This window comes from Aphelocoma coerulescens, chromosome 26 (genome assembly GCF_041296385.1).
Source record: "Aphelocoma coerulescens isolate FSJ_1873_10779 chromosome 26, UR_Acoe_1.0, whole genome shotgun sequence".
Classification (NCBI taxonomy): domain Eukaryota; kingdom Metazoa; phylum Chordata; class Aves; order Passeriformes; family Corvidae; genus Aphelocoma; species Aphelocoma coerulescens.
This window is the reverse complement of record NC_091039.1, coordinates 5324970-5339925: the sequence shown is the minus strand read 5'-3', so window position 1 is coordinate 5339925 and position 14956 is coordinate 5324970. Positions and strand designations below refer to the sequence as shown.

Genomic DNA, 14956 nt, shown 5'->3' with positions numbered 1-14956 from the left:
TCCGTGCTCCAGCGCTGCTTTGCAGGACCCGAGGCTGACACCCCAGGTAAAGCCGCAATTTAGGGACAAAAGTGGGGATTTCAGGCTGGCGGGGGGGAGGCTCATCCAAGCCCCCATGCCCCGACACCGGGATCCTCTAGGGACATCACCGGGTGACCCGCGGGGCTGGCGATTGTGCGAAACAACCTCCCGTAATAAAATTTACCTGGGCACAAAGTCGGCGGAGCAGAGCTTTGTTACAGCGCTGGCTGAGGATACCAGGTCGCTTTTTGTACATTTGTTCTTGCAGCAGCGTGTTCCGTGTGTTTTATGGCTTCGCGAAAGGGGAGGGGATATTAAAATGCTTTCGGGGGGATTATTTATATAGATCCGCCTTGGTTTCCCTCCGCTGGCTCCTGCGCAGTGTCCTCTGGTGGTCGTCTTTGGTGGTCAGATGAAGGCTCGAAGTCTTCCTCGGGGTTGAACTTTTTACCTCTTCCTTGCGGGCGTGCGCAGATCTGTTTTGCGGGTCTCTTTCACAACCTTCTCGTGGTCTCGTAATTCCTCTGTGCTCGCAGAGTCCTTCTATTTTGGGGCTTTCAATTCCCTGTGTTCGTACAAAACTGGTCTCAGCTGGGTCTGGTCTTAACTGTTCTGTTTTTACACAATTCACTTTAACTTACGCTGTCAGCATTTATCGTTTACCTCTAAAAGTTCCCCTTCGCACAACCTGCCCGATTGTGTCACAGCAAAGCTGGCGGCAGCAAAACCTTTTCTCTTTATTTCTCTGTTTTTCAAAGGGCTGCAGGATTGCGGTGCAGAGGTGCAGGATTGGGGTGCAGAGGTGCAGGGCTCTCCATCGCACCCCCCTCCGTGCTCCAGCGCTGCTTTGCAGGACCCGAGGCTGAAACCCCAGGTAAAGCCGCAATTTAGGGACAAAAGTGGGGATTTCAGGCTGTCGAGGGGGCTCATCCAAGCCCCCGTGCCCCGACACCGGGATCCTCTGGGGACATCACCGGGTGACCCGCGGGGCTGGCGATGGCACGTGGCAGGGACAAGCGGAGCCTCGGGCAGGCCAAGGGGGTGCCGAGGCATTGCCAGTCCCGCGTCACCCCCAGGGCACAGGGAGCGGGTCCGTGTGTCCCCAGCTCCGCCGTGTCCTCGCTGGCAGTGATGCCGGCGGCTCTGGAGGTGTCGCAGCGCTCCGGGCGCGGGGCTGGCGGCACCGCGGGTGGCACCTGGCTGGCAGCGTCCCCAGGCCGGCAGTGACGTCCTGTGGGACGTGCTGACCCAGCCTCTCCCTTCCAGCGGATCCCGGGCCGGGGGCCAGGACGGCCCTCGGGCAGGATGTTCCCCCCGCGGGGCTGCAGGAGGGGCTTCCCCAGGGAGGTACGTGCGCTTGCGGCTCTGCTGGGGCTGCTGGAGCGGGGTGGGAGCGTAGGAGCGTTCCTGGGGCCAGGGTGGGCGCCCGCTGCTCCATCCCTGGGGGTGCTGGGGAGCCAGGAGAAGGTCGCCGCAGTTTGGGGAGGAAATCAGGAATCATCTGGGCCTTCAGAGGAGAGAGGAGGGTGGCTGGGTGGGCTCCTGCCTCGCTGAGGCAAGGGTGGAGCGGGGGGCTCATGGCTCTGATCTCTCCACAGCCCGGCCCGTGGTGGGATGGGCCAGGGCCGTGCCCCCCTCCTGGCCCTGAGGACGCCTGGGATGAGCCACCCTGGCAGCACCGGCGCTGGTGGTGCCCGGTAAGGGACAGGGCTGGGGGGAGATGTCACAGGGATGTGTCACAGGCACTGCGGGAGCTTCCGAGTTTGTCAGGGAGACCCTCCCGGGGAGCTGCCATGGGAAGGGACCCCTTGGCTCTCTAAACTTCCTCAAAAAGAGGCTGGACGTGTCTGGATCCAGTTGTGGACCCCCAGGCTCCCGAAACTCCCGAGAGGAGTCTGGACACATCTGGATCCAGTTGTGGACCCCCAGGCTCCCGAAACTCCCGAGAGGAGTCTGGACACATCTGGATCCAGCTGTGGAGCTGGCCAGCAGTTTGTGTCTAAAGGATTCCACAGCTTCGCCCCCCAGGATTAAGAATGGCAAAACAAATATACTTACATCGGTAAAATAAATTATTTATTTCGATGGATGGTGCCTAAAGGACCTCAGTCACCAGGGCACTGTTAATTAAACTGATAGTTTCAAAGTTAAATTAGCAATTGTGAAGTGGAGGTTGGTGCTACTCACCCAGACCCACACAAAACTCTTCGGCTCGGCCTTGAAGGGCTCCAGAAAGGAATCCACGCTCGCTCCTAGGAGGGCCGTGCTGGAATCCCGCTGTTCTGAAGTGGGGTTGAGCTTTTTTAGCGTGGACTGAGGGATGTTGGGCATTCCGGGAGCCATTTGTGCTTAAATGAGTGATTGCTGCCCTCTGGTTCCTCCCAGGAAACATCTGCCCCCCACATCCCTGCCGGTGCCAGCTGCTCTCAGGGTTTCACATCCCTCTGGGGTTTCGTTTTGGGATATTTGAGTCAGGCTGCTCTCAGTGTTCTCCAGCACCGCCGGCAGCCTCATCCCCCCTCCACTGCTGCCAATTTTCACAGTTAGGTGAAATCTGAGGTGAAATCCTGCAGCGAGGAAGGACTCACCCGCCCAGCCAGGGCAGCCCAAAGCAGGGGCTCCCCCAGGGCAGGAGAGGCAGAAAGAGCTCAGGGTCGCAGTGGGGAGGGGGAACAGCAAGAAAACCACAACATCCCAGTGGGTTTTGTCCTTACCAGTGGCCGTTCCCATTGCAGCCCCATCGCAGGGCCCCTGGACCCTTCCCTGGCCCTGGTGACGGCCCTTGGAACGAGGAGGAGGAGGAAGAGGAGGAGGAGGAGGAGGACAGGGGGTGGGCACCCCACGACTGTCCCCCGCCACCCCCTTGGGATGACAGAGACTTCCAAGGACCTGAGGACGGCTTTGGAGAGGGCTGGCACCCGGTGAGGGGGAGATGGGCTGGGGGGGGGTGGTGGCAGCCACAGGACCGAGTGGGTGAAATGGCCCAGGGGCCACTCACTGCCCCGGTGACAAGGACAGTGTGTGGGGACCCTCTGTGCTGTGCAGCCACAGCTTCCCCTGTCCCATTCCCTTCCTAAACCCACCCCATTCCCCGCAGGAGCTGCCTCCAGAGCCCTGGCCTGAATTCCCCGAGGAGGAGCAGCCCCCACCCTGGCCCCCCGCCGGCCCTCCACGGTGGGTGCCATGCTCGGGGGGCTCGGGGGGGGTCTGTGTGCCTGTGGGGCGGCACTCGGGGCCACCAGGGCTGGGCACAGCCACGGGTGACGCGGTGGAAGCTGTCCCCACCTAGGCTGGGATTGCACAGAGACCCCTCCCAGCCTAAACCCCCCCCCCCCCCCTCCCTGGGGCTGTGCTCCTGCAGGATCCGAGGAGCTTTCCGGGGTCACCGCCCGCCCTGGAGCTGCCCCCGCCCGGGTGGGAGACGCGGCCGCCGCCCCCGCAGGAGCCACCACCGGCAGCTGACCCTGGTTCCCCGGGTGTGGTGTCCCCGGCCCCCCCGAGGTCTGTGCTGACCCCGTGGCCGCTCCCCGGTGCTCTGCAGCCTCTCCTGGGGCGGGGTGAGGAGTCTGTCCCGCTGTTTCTCACCCTGCAGAGCACAAGCCGCACTCCAAGGCCTCTCCTGCCCTCTCCAAGAGGAGCCAGCCGGCGGCCAAGAAGGAGCTGCAGCCCCCAGATCCTCCCCAGCCCCTTTTACCCCTCCGAGGTGCTGCGGAGAGGCCGGAACAGACACAGGTTGTGGGGTTTTACCCATCCTTCCCCCATCCCACGCCAGGAGTGTGCTCACCCTGAGCCTCGCACGGTGTCGTGGTTTCCTGCAGGATGTGCCAGTGGCAGGTCTGCCTCCTGGGAATGTCCTGGAGCCCCCCAGTCCGGCTGGGAGCCCTCCAGAGAGCCCAGCTGCCAATGCCGGTGCTGTGACCCCGGTAGGAGATCCCCCCCCGCTGCCAGGGATGCTCCCACCCCTGGAGCTGCCCGGCTCAGGGGTCTCTTTGGCCGCTGTAACATCTCCCTGCTCTCTCTCCTCCAGCCCTCTCCCTCTCCACCTTGCTGTCTCTTTGCCAGGCATGGGATTTTTCCAGGCTCTTCTCTGTGATTTCCTTTGGGTTTTAGCGCCCTGTCCATCCCATGCCCAGCTCTTCTCCCGGGACAGATGTGTCCTCATGCCATTGCCTGTCCCCAGGTTGAGCTGGAAGCCGGGCAGACCCCTGTGGGCAGCCAGCATCAGGATGCCTGTGCTTTGGGAACAGATCCAGCCCCTCCGGGGGAGAGCTCTGCCGGGATCCAGGAGCACCTTGAGGTATGGGATCGCTGAGGAGTGGCACAGGGTCAGCTCCAGGCTCCCCAAATGCTCCCACCAGCTGCACACAGCTTCCCCTATGGATATTTTCCATTCCCACCCTAAAGCAGAGCCTGGAGGGAGGCACAGCCCCCTTCCCAGACCCTTTGTCCCCTCTGTGGACTCGGTAATGTTTCCCCAGGTAGAGCCGTGCACTCCAGGTGTTCCCAAGGCTGGCACCGGGGATGGGTCACATCCCCAGAGCCCAGCAGCCCCTCCGGACCCTGCCAAGAGGGAACTCCTGGAATCCAGCTCCTCTGGAGAGGCAGGGGCTGAGCTCAGCCCACATTGCTGGGAACAGCGGCCGGCCGGAGCTGGGGAAGCCGAGGCATCAGCTGCCCAGGGTGGGGTGAGTTTGGGGTGTGGGGCAGCTCCACGCCCTGTCCCCACCCTGTGTGAGAGCCCCTCGAGGCCACTGCTGCCGGCGGGGCCGTGCTGGCAGCGCTGTCCCTGCCCAGCCACCGCCCTCCTCCCCCAGCCGCTCTCTCCCCCACAGCCTCTGCAGAGCCTTCAGCCCCCTGAAAACCCTCAGGTCCCTCCAGGAGCTGCAGCAGAACCCGAGGCACAGCCCAGCCGGGCTTCTCCTGCTGCCTGCACCACACCAGAGGCCTCCCCAGGGCCCCAGCACCCGGCCGGGTGCGGCGAGGCAAAGCCGGTACGGGGTCCGGGTGCCCCCCAAGCACCTCGGGGTCCCCCCACGGGGCCGGTGTCCTGGGCTTGGGGACACTGCCGTAGCCAGAGGGGGATCCCTGCAGGATCCGGGGCTGGGGTTAAAGGGCAGCTTTGTCTGGAGGCAGAGCCCGTGTCGGCCCCGCTGCCGGCCGAGCCGGAGATGCCGATAAACGGGAGACGGCTGGGAAAGAAGCCAGGGAAGTAACCGGAGGCTTGGGAGCGCGCTGGAGCGTGAACGACCCTGGGACTGGAGCTCTGAGGAAGCCGAGGAGAGCCCTCCAGAGCAGCTTAATTACTGCCTAACGAGGGAGAGAAATGCTGGGCTGAGAAATTGGGGCAGAGGGGGAGTGGGGACAGCTTTGGCACCCGAGGGAGGGGTGACAAACCCGTGGCTCCTTCCACAGAGTGGCCAGTCCTGGGCTAGTGACCAGCACTGACAGCCCCAGTTTGGCTCAGTCCCTTTCCCCTCTGACCCTTCCTCGCCTTTTCCACCTCCCAGGCTGTGTCTGGCCGGCACCAGCTGTGCTCCACGCTCCCCACACCATTCCCGGCTGGCATCGATTTCCGCTCCGCCGCCGTCCTCGCCAGGAAAGCGGAGATCGAGCTGGTGAGTCCTGGCAGGCCCTGGATGAGCACCTGGGGGTCTGGGACCGGCTGCAGGGTGGGGAGACTCACCTGAGGACCTTTGGGAGCGACGGTGGGTGGTGGGGGGTGTGAATTTGGCGTTTTGGGGGGCACTGGTGGTTGCAGGGGAAGGTGCTGCGGGCAGTAAGGGGTTTGCAGGGGCTCAGGTGCTCTTTGGGGGGGTCTGTGGACTAAAACCAGGGGTTGTTTGGTGCTGCTTTTGGGGTGCTGACCCCGTGCCCCTCCCCTGCAGTCGTACCAGCAGTTCAGCCTGACCATCGCCGTGGTGGCCACGATGCTGCTGCAGAAGGAGCCCTCGATGGAGGCGGCGCTGGGGCTGGCGCTCAGGGCCAACCTCCGCCAGCGCCGCATCCACCACCTGCAGGAGCTGGAGGATTTCATCGACAGCTACGACTCGGCCACCGCCAGCCTCTGATGGCAGCCACCCCCTCCTGGCAGCTGGGTGGGGGGCGATGGGGGCTACGACAGCGCTTTGGGGTGCTCGGGAGGGTGCTGAGCCTGCGGGACAAGGTGGGATGGACACGCTGGCAGCCCCACTCTCCTGGAGAAGGAGGGCGAGCAGGGTGGGTTTGGTTTTAGCCCTGCCCAAACCCCTGTAGGCAGCCAAAGTTTTACTGGTTTTACTGGAGGGTGATGGCAGGGAGGGCAGCAGTCCCTCTCCTCCGTTCCTGATTCTTGGGGATGTGTTTCCAAACCCCAGCGAGTGTTTTTGGGTTTAAATCTAGAAATAAACTGTGTTCTTTTTGCAGCCCTTGCTCTGTTCCCGCTCTCCTGGGGCTGCTGAGGGGGGGTCCCACGGTGACCCCCCGGCTGTGGCAGAGGGCACAGGTCACCCCCGGGGACACAGTCAGTGTCCCAAGGGGCTGGGAAGGAACAGGGCAGGCTCAGGAGACCCTTCTGCGTTCAGATTTCAGCCAAACTTTATTGGAGCTTTGTCATGGGCAGAGCTGCGCCCCTGGTCCCCTCCGGGACACGGTGCCACCAGGGATGGGGAGCAGGTGGCAGTGGGGCACGGAGCAGTCCAGGGAAGGATCCCACGTGCTCCCCAGCCGTGGGGTGATGCAGGCAGCTGCCCTTGTCTGGAGCTGCGGCCGCTCTCCCCGGAGCTGCCGCCTTGTCTGCGGTGCTGGAGGCCCCGCTCGGCTGCCGGCCCCGCTCCCTTCCTGCTTTACCTGTTCCTAATTGCGGGAGAGGCCGGCAGGAATTGCAGGCTCTGCTCTGCCAGCAGCCGCCGGGGGGGAAAGATCCCAGCAGCTTCTCCCGCCAGCCTTGGGCCGCGTCCAGGACGCGCTTGGAACGCGTTGAGGCCGTGGCAGGACCTGGCAGGACCTGGCAGGACGGCAGTGCCACTCGGGGACCCCTGGACCCCGCGGTTAGGACACGCTGCAGTGCTTGGCCGTCCTGCCCCTGCCCCTCCCCGGGGGCTCCCTGCCCAGGGAGTTCATCCCGGGCTTGGGGATGGGCTTCCCGAAGAAGAAGCCCTCCTCCTCCGAGTCCGAGTCCGAAGATGAGGAGCAGGTGGGGCACCAGGAGTCGTCCTCCTCCGTGCCGTCCTCTGGCCGGGGGCTGTGTCGGGGAGGGGATGTGCCCGCTTGGAAGTGTGGGTTTGCATTGCCTGCGGCTGTTCGGGGATCAGGGCCCCCCAAAAGCTGGTGGCCCAAGGCTCCAGGCTCGTTGGGCCCCTCTGGGTTGGGCTGGGGGACCGAGGGGTGGCCAGCTGGGGGTCCCAGCGTCCCCGTGTGCTCCTTGGCAGCATCACTGCTCCGCTCCTTTGCGGCTGCTCCGAGATCCTCCGGGCTCCTGAACGCGGGGTGCACGGGGGCCTGATCCGAAAACGCCTCTGGAAGAGGGGAAAGTGGGCCTAAGTGAGGAAGGAGAAGGCTGAGCCAGCCCTCCCACAGCAAGGGTTGTCTTGGGACACAACGGGGCGGCACCGACCCACCCCCAGCTCCTCCCGTGGGCGGCGGGCTGGGGGTTTATCCCCACTTCCCACGGTGTGACATTCCCAGTAAAGTCCCCAGCAGCTGGGCAGAGCCTGGATTTGCTCCCACTCCCGTCCCACCCCACTCCCGAGCCCACCAGGATCCTACCGGCCCCTTCCCCCCGCTGCCTGCAGCCCCCCGCTGCCGAGGTCCTGCCGGCCGGGCCGGCTCGGGAGAGCGGCGTGGAGTCGGGGGATGGAGCGGAGGCGAAAGCCGAGTCGGAGGAGTCGGAAGAGGCGGTGGAAGAGGCATCCTGGCCCCGGCTGCAGCCGTCGGAGCAGAAGAGGCGGCCGCGGCGGCAGGCGAGGGGCTGTCCCCGCAGCGGCTTTCGGCACAGGCTGCAGCAGAAGCAGGCGGCTCGGGCGTGCCAGTGCAGCCCCTGGTGTGTGACCTCCTCGCTGTCAGCACCTGGGGGGCAACCACAGCTGAGGGGAGTGCCCAAATCCATCCTCCCGCGTGCCCACATCCATCCTCCCGCGTGCCCAAATCCATCCTCCGCGCCGAGCCGCGGGGCTCCGGCTCCGCAGCCTTCCCAGCCGGGGGCAGGGGAGCCGGGCGGGGGTTGCGGCCGTACCGATGGGGTCCCCGCAGGCCTGGCACGGTTCGGCAAAGAGGCTCTCGAAGCAGCCCCGGCAGCAGGGCCGGCCGCTCCTCATCACGTAGCGCTGCCCGCGCAGGGGCTCGTCGCATTCCAGGCAGCAGAAGTGCTCCAGGTGCCAGCGCCGGCCCTCGGCCTCGATGCACTCCTCCATGAAGATCAGCTGGAGTGGGAAAACAACCCACATCCTCTCAGCACCCCGCTGGAAAAGCCGCGGCCCAGCCGTGCTTTGGAGTGAGGAGGAGCCCCCGGCCCGTGGGGCTCTCTGCGAGGTCCAGGAAGGAATATTCCTGCAGCCCACCAGCGGTTCTGATGGATTTGGAGCCCCCAGCCAGGCCTGGGGGCATTTAACAGCCAAAGGGGGGGTCAAAGGCTCCCCGTGCCCAGCACCCACCTGGTCGCAGGAGGCACAGCGGGGTCGGAAGAGCTCGGCGTGGTGCCGGCCGCAGTAGATCCTCCCATCCTGCTGGAAGTAGATGAGATCCACCAGCTGCTGCTGGCAGAAGTGGCAGGAGAAGCAGGACGGGTGCCAGAACTGGTCCCCCAGGCGAGAAGCTGAAACCCCCGGGTCCCCTTTGTTCAGCCTCCGGCCGCACTGCAAGGCAGAGGGACACCAGGTTTGGGGCCGGGCTGGCTTTTGGGGACATCTCCCTGCCAGGGAACGGGTGCTGGAGGGGGCACCTCACCTTCCTGCAGGGACAGCCATGACAGGGACCCGGCACGGGACGCGCCAACCCCTGGCCCAGGGCCTCCTGTCTGCGGCGGGCGCTGAAGGCTCGGAGCTGCCGCCGCTCCTCCTCGGCGAGGTCGGGGCAGTACCGCTCCTGCGGGGGCACGGGGGTCAGGGCGGGCACGGGGTGAGCCCGGGGAGGGGGCAGCACCCAAAAAAGAGGGGTCTTACATCGCAGTCCTGAGGAGGCAGCTGCTGCAGGAGCGCTCTGGCGCGGAGCCGGGTCCTGTCAGAGGGAGAGCCCGGCTGCGGCGAGCGGGGCCCGAAGCACGGCGGGGCCTTGGGAGAAACGGGCGGAATTTTAGGGGGATTAAAGTGTGCTTAGCTTGAAGTGGCTGAAATGCGTGATTAACCCCGGGAAAGGGGGTGCTCTGCTGTAGGAACCACCCGGGGCTGGGGGAGAGCCGGGTGCTGCCCACCTCGGGGGGTGCGGGGTCTGCGGAGGGCTCCAGGTACTCTTCCAGGGCACAGCCGGAGTCGCTGTCGGACGAGGCCGGGGGGAGGCCGGTGGTGGTGCCGCAGGGGGAAGGCTCGTCCCGCTGGGGCCATGCAGGGCTCTGCAGGGACATGAGCTGGGAACAGAGAGCCAGAGCTGGTCAGACACGAGGTAGGGAGCAGGGACCCATCCCAGGACGCGTATCCTGTCTCCACGTGGCAGCAGGACACGCAGCCCCTCGTCCCAGGAAGGGACCCTGGTGCAGATCCAGCTGGGATGATGCTCCACACCACCATGACCTCGAGACCTTTAGGGCTGAACTGCTGCAGGAGTCCAAGGGATTTTGGGGGGGCTCCTTTCCCTTTGGGGGTTACAGCAAACCCACACCACGGATTTGGGCACTCGGGGCTTTGTCTGCCAGGCGGGAGGGGATGGGAATAGGGTGAAGTCAGGCAGGGAACCCTCCCAAGCGGGAGCTTTCCCCCAGCTGCCACCAGCCCTTTGCTGGCACGGCTAATCCCGGGTCTAGTGGCCCATCCCTCAGTGGGAACAGACGGAGGTTGAGCCCAACTCAGTGGAAAATAATTCCTTCTCCTCGGGCTGCCATTGTTCTGCCCCAGGGCTGTTCCTGCCCGGCTGTCCAAGCCCACGCCCGCACGCCTGGCTCGGGGTTACGCAGTGGAAACCCATCGGCTGCCATCCCCTCCTCCCCACGTGGGCGCTTTCCACCGCGCTTCCTTCCTGCCCTGGCTTTCCAAAACAAAGGCGAAATGCTGATGTGGTGGCTCCTGGGGTTCCCTGGATGCCAGCCCGGAGCCTGACGCCCTCAGCCTATGCTTCCTGCCCTGGTGTGGGGAGCGAGGGTGGGATGGAGCTGAACCCCTTCTCCCGGGGGGAAAATCACGGGCCTGTGACCAAACGCCTGCAGGGATTCACCCCGTGAATCTCTGCATCCATCCACCATGGATGGATCAGCTGCTCTGCAAAGTGTCTCATGCAGAAAACAGTCTCAAGGTTGAGGGGTGAGAACCACCCAGACTACAAAATTTTGGTCATCCTACACCTCTGCCACCACGAGGACCCGTCCCCTGCTCCCCGCCGGGATGGTGCTGCTGTGTCCCCTCTGCCAGGGACATCCCAGTGTCCCCAGTGCTCCCACTGAACACCTCCAACACCCCCAGCTCAGCCCCTGCTCCCCGTGTGCCCCTTCCCGAGCAGCATCTCGGGCTGCTGGGATGTGGCACCCAAAAGGGGCAGCTCTGGGGCCGGGAGCAGGTGGGATCAACCGGGGCAGCTCAGGTTTCCCTGCCCCGCTGCCGGGTCAATGATTAACGCTGCAGATCGGCTAATCAGCGAGATAAAACAAAAGGCCTGCTGGCTTTTTCCTGGGCTTTGGGCTCTGGAACCCCGCGGCAGCCCGGGGGGGATGCTGGGCTGGCTGCAGGGTGCTGCTCAAAGCTGTGCTTTGGGATAGGGATGAAATAATCTGGCTTGACTGTGAATTTGCAGGCCAAAAAAGAGCCCTGGCCTCGCTGGCTTGGTGAGGAAGCATAGCTGGGCCAGGAAAGAGCCTCGGCTCTACAGGAGGAGCAGGGTGGTGTGAGAGCCTGGGGATGCTGAGTGGGGACCCTCACGGGCTTGGTGCCCAGCCCCAGCTCTGCTGCTGCCTGCTTTGGGAAAGGTGTCCCTGTTTCTCCCTCCCGGTGGGAGCTGGGTGGCATTCCCGGCCCGCGCTTGGCTCATTAAGCCTCCAAGCTGCCATTTGTGTAATCTCTTGGGGCTTTGCTGTTAATTAGACCCCTCCGATGCTCTGGGGGCTCAGCGGGGCTGGCGGTGCCGGCCCGGCCCCAGCCCCGCGTGGCACAGGGACCCCATCCAAAGGCCACCAGTGCAGTGGGGTGATGCTGGGGGGGAGAGGCTTGGGCAGGGCTCGTGGCTGCTGTGAACGCGCGGGGATGTGCCGGAGAGCCCAGCCCAGCCCAGTTTGATGCGATTACGCTGGCTGGCAGCCGTCTGGGCTGTAAACAAGTCCCTGTAATTAGCCCCAGACGGTGACAGAGGTACGCGCCTCCCATGCTAAAGAGCCGGGCAGCCCCAACAGGTCTGGCTCCTCTGCTCCCCGTCCCTGTCCCCTCTTCCTTCCTGCCCTCCCTCGCTGCCTCCAGGCGCTCCTGCTGTTGCTCTTCCCTGCCGGCCTGCCAAGGGATGCAGGGATGCTCCCGGCCTGCCTCAAACCCTGGCATCGGGCGCCGGGGGGGAGGTGGCACCATGGTGGCACTTTGGGGAGCTGCTTCTCCCTGCCAGCAAGTCCCCAAGAAGGGACATGTGACAGACCAGTCGGGCAGGCTGGGTGGCACTGGCTGTCATTTGCCTTGCCTGTAAATCCTCTTGTCCTGCCTGTGGGAGCTCCTCCGGATGCGTTCATCCAACTCCTCTTGCTCTCCAAAGGATCGGAAGCCGCCACAGCTCCCTGGCTACAAGAGGCTGAGGTTCCTGGGAATACTAATCTGCTTTGGCTCCCCGGGAGCAGCCCCTGTGTCCAGCTGGCTGCGGGAACCCGTGTGGGCTCCCAGCCCTCTGCTGCCAAGGTCACACATTAACTTGGAGCGCAGCCACCCCAGCCCGCTCGGAATTCAGCACAGGCTCCCTGTTCCCAGCGCGGCCGGGGAGCTGCATCCCTGCCACAGCTTCGCTTTTGCGGAGTCCCCAGGAAACACAACATCTCCAAAAAGCCCCTCAGCAGCACCGGCAGCTCCCAGAGGCACAGCTCCACGCTGGCCTCACCCACGGGATAACCTGTTTTTGCTTGAGCTCCCGTCAACACAGCTGCTGTGCTGGAGGAGCAGGGAATAAAGATGCAGAGCAATAAAGATGCAGAGCAATAAAGATGCATCTTTTGGGGTGAGATAAGCTGAGGTCTGGCAAGGAGAGCTGGAGCAGCGAGTCCTGCCCGACCTGGAGCCGGTCTCACCGAGGAGCCCACGGTGCCTTTTGGACCTGGTGTTGGCACCAGGTGGAGCAGCCCTTGGTGCCACTGGCTGGGCACAGCAGTGTCGCGGCCCTCGCTTTAAAAAAAGGCCTTTGCAGCCCCCCCAGAATGATGGGGGAGGGTGTCAGCACCCTGCTCCGCCACGCAGCACCGTGCCACCAGCGGGGACCGTGGCCTGTTTGCTCACCGGGGCATGTGCCAGTGCTGCAAAAGGGTTTTCCTGCTGTGTTTTCCCCCCCATCCCGCAGGCACGGCCGGGAGCAGTAACCCATTAACCCACCCTGGCTCGCCCATTCGTACATCCGCAGGGACGGACCGAGACCCCCGCCCCTCCTCTCCCCGTGACCACCGGGATGAAGACCCCCCACCCCACCCCACCGTTCGCTGTGGCCACCAGATTTCAGCCCGGCACTTCTGAAGGGGCCCAGCTCCATCCCCAAGCCCGAACCATCCCATTCCCGGCCAGTCCCAGGTGGGGAGGGATGGTGGGACCAGCCCCCCTTCCCGGAGCCCCCCGTCCTGCCGGGCAGCGCTGCCCGCGCACCTGCGGGCTGGCAGAGCCTGGCACGATGGAACGGGCGGCACCTCCTGCTCTCAGGGGACATTTCCCGACAACAAAGACCGCGGGGGCAGCGATATTACCTCCCTCCCCCCCAAAAAAAAATCTCCAAACAGCCAAAATCCCCCTGCTCTCCCTCGCTCCCGTCCCCTTCCCCTCGCAGCAACTCCCGACGCGGGACCCTCCCGCTGCCCCTTCCTCTAAATCTCCCTCTCCCCCAGCTCCATCTCCACACTGGAGCCGGGAGAGCCGAGCCCGGGAGTCCCTTCCAGCCGCACGTACCTGCCCTTTCCCGGCGCTCCGGGCCCCGCGCTCCGCCGCTGCGGGCTCGGCCGCCCGCTCCAGCCCCGCGCCGGCCGCCGCCGTCCCGCCCTGCTCCGGAGGACGCGAGGGAATGGAGCCTGGGCTGGGAAAACTTTACAAAGCGAAAGGAAAACATCCAAGCTCAGTCAGGGAAACGCGCTTTTTTTCTTTCTTTTTTTTTTTTTTTCCCTTTCCTCTCTCTCTCTTTTTTTTCCCCTGCCTGCCCAGGCACTGGCTCCGCGGCAGCCGGGGTCCTAATTACAGGCTTTTTAGCCTAAACCTCGGGAGCCAGCCAATGGCTGGAATTCCAGGGCAGGCAGGGAGGGGAAGGGGGGGGGTACATTAACCCTACAGGGGAAAGAGCTCCCGATGACATCTGGCTCGCTCCTACCTCTCATTTTCCGAGCGCCCGCGCCCTTCCCTCCATCTGCGGCTCGGTTCACCCCAGGTTGCCGTTTGATGACTTCTATGATCCCGCGCGGTGATTTATTTCCCTGCCGAGATCAGAAAGAGTTGAAGCTTCATGAAAGAGGGGGAAGTGTCATTACACCCCAATTTAGAGGTGGAGAAACTTTGGCTGGGCTCTCACAAAGGAGTTAGCCAGCGGCAAGTCAGGATGTCCTAGTTTCCACAAGCCCTGAACACCTGACGAGGCTCCTCCAAGCCATTCCAGACCGGCTCCGGCTGCAGCAATTCCACCCGGGCAGGAGTCAGGGTAAAATTTATCAGAGCCTGATGAGAGGCACAGCGTCCTTGCTGTGTTTCTGTGGGATTCTCACGATGCTGTAAGATTTTCCTGCCTGCTGATGGGACTTTGGGGATGAGCAGGGACACAGCATCGCCCAAAAAAAAACCCTCACGACTGCGGGGACCAGGCTGGATCTCTGCCACCTGCGTGGTCCCGGGAGCTTCGGCTCATTTTGGGAGCCCCGAGGGGTGCAGATGGCTCGTGTAGGTTCTGGGAACAGGGTCAGGAATGCAGCCAAAATCCACAGGGGTGGTAATTTGGCAGAGGAGGTGGCCAGGCTCCGTGACAAGCCCGTGGCACCACTGGGCGAGGCCGTGCAGGGCGGTGTTGGGGCACAGGTTATTGTGCTGCTTTATGGAAGTGGTTGCCCCATCCCTGGAAGTGTCCAAGGCCAGGTTGGATGGGGCTTGGAGCAACCTGGGATAGTGAAAGGTGTCCCTGCCCGTGGCACGAATGGGATCTTTTTAAGGTCGCTTCCAACCCAAACTATTCGAGGATTCTCTACGAAATCCCCCTGGCAGGGGGAGAAGCAGGAGGAAAAGGAGGAGGGCTGAGCACCTCCACATGCTGCCGCTTTCCCTCCCTGCGCAGGGGTCCCACCGGCGCTGTCCAGCCGGGGCTGTCACCCCCCAGGCTCCCTTTGAGCTCTCCGATGTCCCCGGGCTGTGAATCCGCTGTTTGGCTTCGCTGGGAAGTTGGTCCCTGCAGCTTTATCTTGGCTCCTTTGCTGCTCTGGACTTTGTCCCCGCGGGTGGTGGCAGGGCCCCCCTTCCTCCCCTGCTCCCCCCACGCTCCCCCATCCCTTGCACAGGGCGGAAGGATTCATGGGCAAAGTCCTCCTGGGGAGAGACGCCGGGCACGGGGACAGACGGGTCACTCGGGGCTTTCCCGAGGTGGCACCAGCCACTGCTCCATGGCAACACCCCGGAGCAGCGCG

The 14956-nt window shown here is 64.0% G+C and overlaps 2 protein-coding genes across 2 annotated transcripts; one reads left to right on the top strand and one right to left on the bottom strand.

Annotated features, from left to right (window-relative positions):
- LOC138098976 (basic salivary proline-rich protein 1-like) lies at positions 1-6407 on the top strand. Its single transcript, XM_068995924.1, has 13 exons — positions 1-46; positions 1288-1368; positions 1620-1718; positions 2757-2942; positions 3119-3195; positions 3383-3522; positions 3614-3753; positions 3840-3944; positions 4202-4318; positions 4500-4706; positions 4854-5012; positions 5529-5636; positions 5907-6407. The coding sequence occupies exons 2-13, from the start codon at positions 1327-1329 to the stop codon at positions 6087-6089; spliced, it is 1563 nt and encodes a 520-aa protein (XP_068852025.1). The 5' UTR covers positions 1-46; positions 1288-1326; the 3' UTR covers positions 6090-6407.
- Positions 6408-6578: 171 nt separating this feature from the next.
- Positions 6579-13716, bottom strand: PRICKLE4 (prickle planar cell polarity protein 4). Its single transcript, XM_068995999.1, has 9 exons — positions 13663-13716; positions 13251-13383; positions 9404-9556; positions 9156-9263; positions 8941-9078; positions 8649-8849; positions 8231-8417; positions 7765-8064; positions 6579-7514 (listed from the first exon to the last, which is right to left on the bottom strand). The coding sequence occupies exons 3-9, from the start codon at positions 9551-9553 to the stop codon at positions 7048-7050; spliced, it is 1551 nt and encodes a 516-aa protein (XP_068852100.1). The 5' UTR covers positions 9554-9556; positions 13251-13383; positions 13663-13716; the 3' UTR covers positions 6579-7047.
- Positions 13717-14956: the final 1240 nt, after the last annotated feature.